Raw genomic sequence first — 10105 nt, forward strand, 5'->3', positions numbered from 1 at the left:
TTGTCCAACATTTATATTCCAATAAAGATAAACAACTCCTCCAAAAATTAAAACGTAAAGCTGATTTTATAATATATGTCCTAATTCAGTTCTAGGACTAGGCTTCTTAATTAGTTCACTGCCTCAATTCCTTCAAAGTTCCTTATGTCTTTGTAACTCATGATTGTAATCCCTTTCCTCTGGCCTGTAGACATATCCTCAGCAGAGACACTTAGAATACCGTTGGCATCAATACTGAACCAAACATCGAATTTTGCAGCGCCCCTTGGAGCTGGAGGAATACCCTCTAGCTTAAATTGACCCAGAAAATTATTATTTTTGGTGTTTGTGTTCTCACCCTCATAAATGGGGAACTTGATCGTCACTTGATTGTCATAGCGAGTAACTAAAGTTGTGTTCCTCTTGATGGGAATCCTGCTGTTTCTTGGAATCACAACAGTCATGAATGTCTCACAATAGTCTTCCAATGTCTCAACCCCAAGTGACAGAGGCATGACATCCAAGAGAGTGAAGTCTTGAAGCTTCTCATTTCCATTCCCACTCAAGACTGCAGCTTGAACAGCGGCACCATACGCAATTGCCTCATCCGGATTGATACTCTTGCACAACTGCTTCCCCTTGAACACATCCTGCAATAGTTGCTGCACTTTGGGAATTCTAGAAGATCCACCGGCAAGAACAACGTCATGGACACTGCTTACTTCCATATTGGAATCCTTCAAACACTTCTCGACTGGCTCCAGACACTTGTTAAAGAAATCCACATTCAGTTGCTCAAATTTTGCACGGGTAATAGTAGTATAGAAATCAGTACCCTCATACAAACAGTCAATTTCAATGTCAGTGGCTGAAGTAAATGAAAGCCTCCTCTTTGCTTTCTCACATGCGTCTCTTAACCTCCTTAGTGCTTTAGAGTTTCCACTCACGTCCACATTATGCTTCTTCTTGAATTGCTCAACACAAAAGTCCACCATTTTGTTATCGAAGTCTTCTCCTCCAAGGTGAGTGTCTCCAGCCGTGGCCTTCACTTCAAACACACCATCACCTATGGTAAGTAGTGAAACATCTAAAGTACCACCACCTAAATCAAATATCATCACATTTCTCTTGCAATACCAACCAGCCTTCCTGTCAATGCCATAAGCAATTGCCGCAGCAGTTGGTTCGTTGATGATACGCATCACATTTAGGCCTGCAGTGTTGCCAGCATTTTTTGTAGCCTGACGCTGTGAATCATTGAAGTAAGCAGGGACAGTGACAACTGCATTCTTCACAGTGGAGTTGAGGTAGGCCTCAGCAATCTCCCGCATTTTCGATAGAACCATGGCTGAAATTTCTTCGGCAGCAAAATGTTTCTCTTGTCCCTCGTGGGTAACCACAATCAAGGGCTTACCGCCAGGACCTTCAGTAACTTTAAAGGGCCAGAGCTTCAAATCACTTTGAACAGTGGCATCACTGAATCTCCTGCCAATTAACCTCTTTGCATCTGCAAATAAATGATTAATTTAAAAAAAAAAAAAAATCCTAGAAAGAAAGAACAATTTCTATGTTGGTCAGTAAGATGAGTAATTCGAATATTTAATGAATAACTCATCTTAACGACAAAATACACTGCAGCGATGGTTATAATTCAACTTCATAATGTTCATACTTACTGCTTTTTATTGTATTAAAAAAAAAAATCCTATTATTAGCATGACCATAAGAAATAAGCATATAAGCATTTTACATGAACCTATCCGAAATTAATTACTGTTAAATTAATAGCAGATAAACGAGGAGCTAACCAAAAATGGAGTTGGTGGGGTTCCTGATGATTTGGTTGATGGCTGAATCACCAACAAATCGCTCAGTCTCAGTGAAGGCAACACAAGATGGAGTGGTTCTGTTACCCTGATCATTCACTATGATTTCCACACGTTCGTGCTCCCACACTGCGACACACGAGTACGTTGTCCCCAGATCAATCCCGATTGCGTGGCCTTCTTTTCCTGCCATTCTCTGCACGGGAACACGATAAAGAAGAAGAGCAGAGAAGAAAATTGTTTTCAGTGAGAGTAATAGGGAGGGAGGGGGGAGAGTGAGTCTGGCTAGTTAAGTGGGGAAGAGAAAGAGTTCAGAGTGGTGACTTTCATAAGTTAGATCTAACTTGGGAACAAAGAATCATTTATCTTTTGCTTTTCTAAAGTTTTGTGCAAAAAACGTTGGAATGCAATAAGTCTCCAAAATTTATTTTAGATAACGATTACCAAAAAAACAAAAAAGCATAAATGATAAGGACTGCTTTATACCTTTACCTTTACGGATTTGGATCCTCTCCTGAGTCCAAGGAGTGGATCCTCCTGATCAAGAATTGTGAACCGTTAGATTTTCATCTAACGGTTATAATTATTATAACTTTAAAAGGAGTCCTGTTTGTAGCCGTTGGATAAAAATCTAACGGCCCACAGTCCTTGGTCAGGAGGATCCTCTCCTTGGGCTTAGGAGAGGATCCAAATCCTACCTTTACTACCTTTTAACTTTACCTTCTTTTTTATTTGAGTAATATTATTCATACCATGTTTTTGTAGCACATTTTCATACCACTTTAGGTGGCATTTGATGTGGACACCCACATCATTTGAATTAATCATATTTTTAAATTTAGTTCATTATTCAATAAACTAATAATTAAAAAAAACTAGTTAATTAAATAATGATTATGGTATACGAGGAGTCATTCTTCTTCCTTTCCTTGGGTTTTGCAAAATTTTAAAATGATGTGGCTGTCCACATCAGATGCTACCTAAGGTGGCAGATAGAAAGCTAGCACATATCTCAGTAGCTAAGTAATGTACTCCTCCGAGAATTCTTCTATTTCGATGACTTTTTAAGGCAGATTTGGAAAATTGGGAGAATTCTTCTTCTTCTCCTGACATTCTCAGCATTCTCAGCGCTAAAACTCAAAGAAGAACAACTGATAGTTTTGGTTAATTGTTTGATAAAGGTTCATCCATGCCAAAGCGTGAAACCGAGAAAACAAAAAGAACAAATTTCTACGGTTAAACTTATCAATTGCAACTCCTTTAATTACACAACTTCACTCAAATTAAGCTACCGGCCGTCTCACATTCTAAAAATCGATAAAACTGCAGCATCAACAGAGTTAAAAAAATAAATAATACTTGCAAGGGGCATGTATGGTTTAGAGCTTTTACTCACGCACGCAACATGTAAGTTCAATTCTCCCTTCCCACACTAAGAAAATGAATTTTATATACAAAATTATTAGTTGTACATATTTCACCACAAACCATATACGTGTCTTCGGAATTTCATGACACTAAATGAAAGGGAAAAGATAATGAAGAACAAATAGGTTTTTTTTTTCAATTTATTTATTTATTTATTACAAGCGATGCTATTACTCTAAACTATATCAGAAATGTCTTCGGAATTTGATAGCTTGCATCTAGAAAGTAGTGAGTTGAAAAGGAGTCATATCCACTAGGCAATCCACCACTTACAATGAAGAGCAAATAAAAGGAAGTTTTAAAAAGGAAAAAAAAAATGTAAGGGGCTTATAATATCAAATTGACGTCCAGCATGGTCCTAATCAATGTTCTAAAAAACACTAGGCGCTAGTCGGGCGGCAGGCTAGTGCCTAGCGCCTAGGCGGATTTACATAAATTTACACTATATATTATAAAATATGAGTATATGTGTATAATTTTAGGACTTTTTTTTTTTTAATTTTATACAAAGAATAGTGGGCCTAGTTTGTTTTTTCTTTGAACAAAATAGTGGGCCACAAAATGGACCGAACTTGAAAGAAAAGCCCATTTTTTCAATTAAACCGACAGTTTTTCCACTGCCTTTCTCGGTTTCTCCAATGCCCATTTTTTCAATTAAACCGACAGCTTCTCCAATGCCCATTTTTTGAATTAAACCGACAACTTTTCCATTGCCCATTTAGAGGCTCTAGGCTGCATTTCTGCCTTTCAAGCTTATTTGCCCTCCCAGTTCCCATACACTCCCATCCCCTTCTATTTGTACGGTCACGGTTAAGCCCCGTCAACATTTTATATCACTATTTCTTTTTGTCTTATTATCTTTATAAAAAAAATTAATATAAAATGTTAACGTGGTTTAACCGTGACCGCACAAAATATGAGGGGATAGGAGTGTATGAGAACTGGGAGGGCAGAGAAGCCAGGTCCTTCTTTTCCTCCCCTTTTCAGTTTTTCTTTCAACTCTCTCTCTCTCTCTCTCTCTCTCTCTTTCTTCTTTCTCTCTCTCTTTCCTTTCTCTCTATCTCTTCTCTTCAACATAACCCCTTCTCTCTCTGCAACAAAACCCAACCTCTTCTCTTCAACAGATCCCCTTCTCTATCTGTAGTAAAACCCAACAGACGGATTATGTGTATTGTTCATCCTTGTATATTCTCAATCTACTTGGGTTCATCGATTGATGTTAGGTGCAAGAGCGTAGGTTTGAAGATTTGGGTTATGGGTGGTGGATCGTGCGGATGCGAGGGGAGATTTGCAGAGAGAATCAGTTGCATCGACCGCCGCCTAGCACCGCCTTGAGTGCCTAGAGACGCCTAGGCGGCTGCCTAAATCCTTCCTGCCTTACTTGAACGATTTAGCCCAAATCGGATCGAGACTCCACCGCCAAGAGCCTAGGCGCCACTTAGGCCGATTTTTAGAGCACTGGTCCTAATGCCACACTATAGGAAAGGACTAACTTGTCCCTTGACAAACCGAGTGGAGATAGGAATATGAATCACATATTGGCTTCATCTAGGTCCCAAAACATGTTGGTTGTATAAATTTTGGTAAAATGTTAATTTTTTGTTGTCTTTGAATATATAAAATCGATACACTTGTCAACACACATTCATATATACAAGTGAATCTGACATATATGTTGTGTTTGGCTCATATAATTATGAGTTGGCAACAATTTTGATAGTGTAACTTTCTGAATGCTACAAGGAAATGGCAGCAGTCATTTTGTGACTTTATGTTTGGCTTTCGGCTGTGGCATGGAAGTCTTGTTTCAAGAGAAGACATGGTGACTGCCACAAGAAAAGTTGGAAGCAAGCAAGTCTTGACTTTGTTTTTGCTTGCATGCAATTGAGCATGTTTTATTTTCTATGCATTAAATGGAAAATGGAGAAAAAGTGGTACTCTATAGGCTAGGTATAGAATAGGGTGTTGAATATACCATGTGAACTTAAGATTTTATTGGTCTTGGTTGTTGGCATAATTGTTGGTGCATGACTATAAGTGAAGGAAATAGTTATGCATTGTGTGTGCAACAGGAGGAGTACACAAAGGAGAGAAAATAGAGAGTGAAAGTGAGAAACTCTTGGAGTAGAGTGAGGCTCTTGGGAAAATTCTGTGAGTGTACAAGGGATTGGGGTTTGGGTTATGTCGATTTAACTCAAGTGTATTTTGTACTAGTTATTCTTATAGTGAAGACCAATGTCTCTCCAGGGACGTAGGCAGGATTTTGCCAAACCTCGTAATTGTCTCGGTGTCTTTATTTCTTGTTTTTAAACTGTTCAACTGTGGGTTTGTATTTTGGTGAGATAATTTGAATTTGGTTTCACACTGACCGGCCAAAGCACAACAATATATTGATAGGATGTAGGGTGGACTGATGTTGAGCCTGCAGTGGCCATGGCGCCCCACCACTTTTCCAAAAGTTTACATATTTCTTGAAATTTGTATGTTTTACTTATAAGATTCATGCTTTCGGCCCTCCCGTTTTTAGATCCTGGTTCCATCCCTGATAGGATGCATCTCTATTAGAGTGTAAATAATTGTACTGGTTTTGTGCATCGTTTGTTAGATGAAGGATTAGGTCATTGTTTCAAAAACCCTAACATTAATTTTTTATGGGGCGTTTTGATATAGGCGCCTTATTTTTTAATTTTTTAGACTAAACATACACTTCTTTTGAAAATTTGATCAAACATTTTCTTAAAATTTTGGTTATTAATTTCAATTTTTCACATAAGTTCAATTTTGTTTAGAATTTTAGTTTTTCACGACTTTTCCTGGACATTTCTTTCTTTCTTTTCCTCTTATCCCTATATTTATGCATTTATTATCCATCTCTATGCATTTTTTTTATTGTTTGTTAGAATTTTACTTTTTTTTTTTTGTGAATATAGTAGAATATTTATAAAAAAAAATTGTCAGATTTTATTATTTAGAAGACCCAACACATAATAAAGATTTGTTTGATTATATAGCTACGTCTAGTTACCTATAATATGGACATATTTAGTTTTATAATGGATTTGATTTTTTGTATTTCTCGGTTCATTTGGAATGTAAATGTACCAAAAGGGTTATCTGATAGAGACATTTGGTTTTGTGGTACATTTGTGATTTTTTGTTCATTTGTTATTTTGGTACATTTGGAATCTAAACGTACCAAAAGGGTTACTTGACAATGGGCACATTTGGTTTTATGGTATATTTGAAATTTTGGTACATTTGGTTTCTCTGTACATTTATAATCCAAACCTACCAAAAAGATTACATAACAATGGGTACATTTGGTTTTATGGTACATTTGAAATTTTGATACATTTGGTTTCTCGGTACATTTGAAATCTAAACGTACCAAAAGTCGATACTTTTGTTTTCAAATGTACCATAAGTTTTAAGTATATTTTTTTATATATCTATTTGTGAAAATATATGTATTGAAGACTTTTTATTGAGACATTTTTAATAGAAAGAGAATTTTACTTTTTTTTTTTTAAATACTGATAATAAGGTAATGAGGAATTAGTTAATTAATTTTTTATTTTATTTTATTAAAAAAAATGTCATTTAATGCGTGGAAGGGGATTGACGAAATTAAATTTCTATATTATAGGCAATTAGTTGCTAAGCTACATGATGCCTCTATGTAAATGCATTTAAATTAATGACATGAAAATAAAATAAATAAAAAATTATTGAGGTGGCAATTGATCAAAACACCTTAATCAATTAATCTTTAAAAGAGATGAATGTTTAATCTAAAAACTATAGAAAAGATGTAAGACATTCTAATTTTCCCATTTTTTATTTTGGAAGATTAAAACCCTAATTGTTATAGGTATATAAATAAAGGGTACACATGTGAAAGCACTAATTCAAAATTAACATAATAGTAGAAATATTAGAACCAATTTATCAATACAAATTACACAGTAGGCACACATAAGTAAAACAAATTCTGTGTCAGTCTGTAGCATGACATAAGATTCTTACATTATTCTTTCAATTCCCTCACAAGTTGTGTCATTGGTGAGAGTTATCCCCTTCTTCTGGCCAGTCAACATGTCCTCAGCAGATACGTTCAGAATCCCATTGGAATCAATATCAAAGACGATATTGAATTTAGGAACACCCCTCGGAGCTGGAGGAATGTCTTTGAGCCTAAAATCACCCAGAAAGTAATTATTCACTGTTGTTGTACTCTCGCCCTCATAAACCGCAAATCTAACAACTGCTTGGTTGTCATGCCGAGTGGTAACAGTATAATTCCTCTTGACGGGCATTTTAGTGTTTCTTGGTATCACAACAGTCATGTCCCGTTCACGCCCAGTCTCCACCCCGAGTGATAGCGGTGTGACATCCAACAAAGTGAGGTCTTGAAGCTTTTCATTTCCCTTCCCATTGATCAGGACTGCAGCCTGAACAGCAGCACCGTAAGCCACTGCCTCATCCGGATTAATGCCTTTGCACAGCTCCTTACCCTTGAAGACATTTCTTAAGAGTTCTTGTACCTTAGGAATTCTTGAAGAGCCACCAACAAGAACAACATCGTGGATGCTGCTGACGTCCAATTTAGAATCCTCCAAGCACTTGTTCACCGGCTCCATACACTTGATAAAGAAATCCCTATTGAGTTCTTCAAATTTGGCCCGAGTTATAGTTGTATAAAAATCATTACCCTCATGCAAACAGTCAATTTCAATGTCGGTTGAAGACGTAAATGAAAGTCTCCTCTTTGCTTTCTCACAACTATTTTTTAACCTCCTAAGTGCTTTGGAGTTTCCAGTCACGTCTAAGTTATCCTTCCTCTTGAATTGCTCCACACAGTAATTCACCATTCTGTTATCTAGGTCTTCACCTCCAAGGTGAGTATCCCCAGCAGTGGCTTTCACATCAAACACGCCGCAACTAATGGTAACTAGCGACACATCTAAAGTACCGCCGCCAAAATCAAACATCATAACATTTCTCTTGCTGTACCAGCCAGCCTTCTTGTCAAGGCCATAAGCAATGGCTGCAGCAGTTGGTTCATTGATGACACGCAGCACCTTTAGGCCGGCACTGATAGCTGCATTTTTTGTAGCCTGACGCTGTGAGTCACTGAAGTAAGCAGGGACTGTGACGACCGCACTCTTAACAGTTGAGGCAAGGAAGGCCTCAGCAATCTCTCGCATCTTTCCCAAAACCATTGATGAGATTTCTTCTGCAGCAAACTGCTTCTCTTGGCCCTTGTGAGTGACCACAATCGTAGGCTTATCATGAGGACCTTCAATGACCTTGAAAGGCCACGACTTAATATCATCTTGAACACATGCGTCACTATATCTTCTACCAATTAATCGCTTTGCATCTAAAAATTGGTGCCACAATTAGAAAACAAATCTAACAAAGTAAAATAATTAAAAAGAACTTTGTGAACAAATTTGTATAGAATAACAATAATTTGAATCAGAAAACTGGTGCAAACATTAATACTATCACTGTAGTCCGACTATGACTTCTTAAGCATCCCATTAAGATCACCATAACAAAATTAAGACAAACATCTTAGCCTCTTTTATTAGAACAACGCAATATGTGTCATTAACGATCGAGAAAAGCTGATTACCAATTTGGAAAAGAAGTGGGAAGAACCTTACCAAAGATGGAGTTGGAAGGGTTTCTGATGAGCTGGTTAAATGCAGCATCACCAACCAGTATTTCGCCATCAGTGAAGGCAACGTGAGATGGAGTTGTCCTGTAACCCTGATCGTTCACTATAATTTCTACATGATCATACTGCCACACGGCCACACACGAGTAGGTTGTCCCCAGGTCGATCCCGATTGCATGACCTGCGGCTGTGTCTTTTCCCGCCATTCGAAGCTAAGAAACTGGAAGAAGAATAGTACTAAAGAAGAGAATTGAATGGTAGCAGAGAAAGAAGATCAAGAGAATATTTGTGCTTGAAAGTAGAAGTATTATGGGGAACATAGGACACTTTTGGTTCGTTTCTCTTTTTCTTTTGGACACTTTTGTTAAAGTCCCACATCGGTCGTGGGAAAGGAAACGAAGGAGTTTAAATATGATTATCCCACTTTAACTAATATTGAGGTTTTTTGCAGTAAAATCTCGCACTTGACAGATTTGGCACGTGGTAAAGTTGGGAATAATATCAATGTCATTAGAGTGGAGCGGGCCTGCCGATCAAAAAATTCCAACATGGTATCAGAAGCCAATGAACTTGTCACCACCGGCAAGAAAACAAGTCTGAGCTCTCACATCGGTGGTGGGAAAGGAAACCAAGGGGTTTAAATATGATTAACTCACTCTAACTACTACTAAGGTTTTTTGTGGTAAAACCTCACATCTGACGAATTGGTCAAGTGGTAAAGTTGAAGACAATATCAGTGTTGTTATCCAACAACTTTTTGGTTCATTATTGTTTTTCTTTTGGACACTTTCGGTTCATTAAGTTCCAAAGTCAAAAGGCAATGTACAGTAAGTTGCAATCTTCTTCATTAAGTTCCAATTAAAAAAACAATTAATGTACAGCAAGCATAAAGGAGAAAAACTGTTGCAGAGAGAGAGTAATAGGGAGAGTGACTTTGGCTAGTCTAGTGGTACAAGAAAAAGAGAAAAGAAAATGCCCAACATACAAAGGACACCAATACTATTAAACAGAAAGAAAAAAAATGCAAATTAGATGCACATAGTGACATCCGTACGGAGTGGAAGATGGCTAGTTAGATAGGTGGGATTCTACTTTTGGAAATGGAATAACACGTTGAAATCTGGCACAGACCTTGGTAGTTACTCCTCCGAAAAAATCTTCTCCCTCGATGACTTCTTCCAGGGGC

At 37.4% G+C, this 10105-nt stretch overlaps 2 protein-coding genes across 2 annotated transcripts; both read right to left on the reverse strand.

The window, feature by feature from the left end:
* LOC137720076 (heat shock cognate 70 kDa protein-like) lies at positions 1-2170 on the reverse strand. The gene is made up of 2 exons (XM_068459085.1): positions 1788-2170; positions 1-1486 (listed from the first exon to the last, which is right to left on the reverse strand). Exons 1-2 carry the CDS (start codon positions 1996-1998, stop codon positions 111-113), a joined length of 1587 nt encoding a protein of 528 aa, XP_068315186.1. The 5' UTR covers positions 1999-2170; the 3' UTR covers positions 1-110.
* Positions 2171-7207: 5037 nt separating this feature from the next.
* Positions 7208-9139, reverse strand: LOC137720077 (heat shock cognate 70 kDa protein-like). Its single transcript, XM_068459086.1, has 2 exons — positions 8906-9139; positions 7208-8616 (listed from the first exon to the last, which is right to left on the reverse strand). The coding sequence occupies exons 1-2, from the start codon at positions 9123-9125 to the stop codon at positions 7256-7258; spliced, it is 1581 nt and encodes a 526-aa protein (XP_068315187.1). The 5' UTR covers positions 9126-9139; the 3' UTR covers positions 7208-7255.
* Positions 9140-10105: the final 966 nt, after the last annotated feature.

This window comes from Pyrus communis, chromosome 16 (assembly GCF_963583255.1).
Source record: "Pyrus communis chromosome 16, drPyrComm1.1, whole genome shotgun sequence".
Classification (NCBI taxonomy): domain Eukaryota; kingdom Viridiplantae; phylum Streptophyta; class Magnoliopsida; order Rosales; family Rosaceae; genus Pyrus; species Pyrus communis.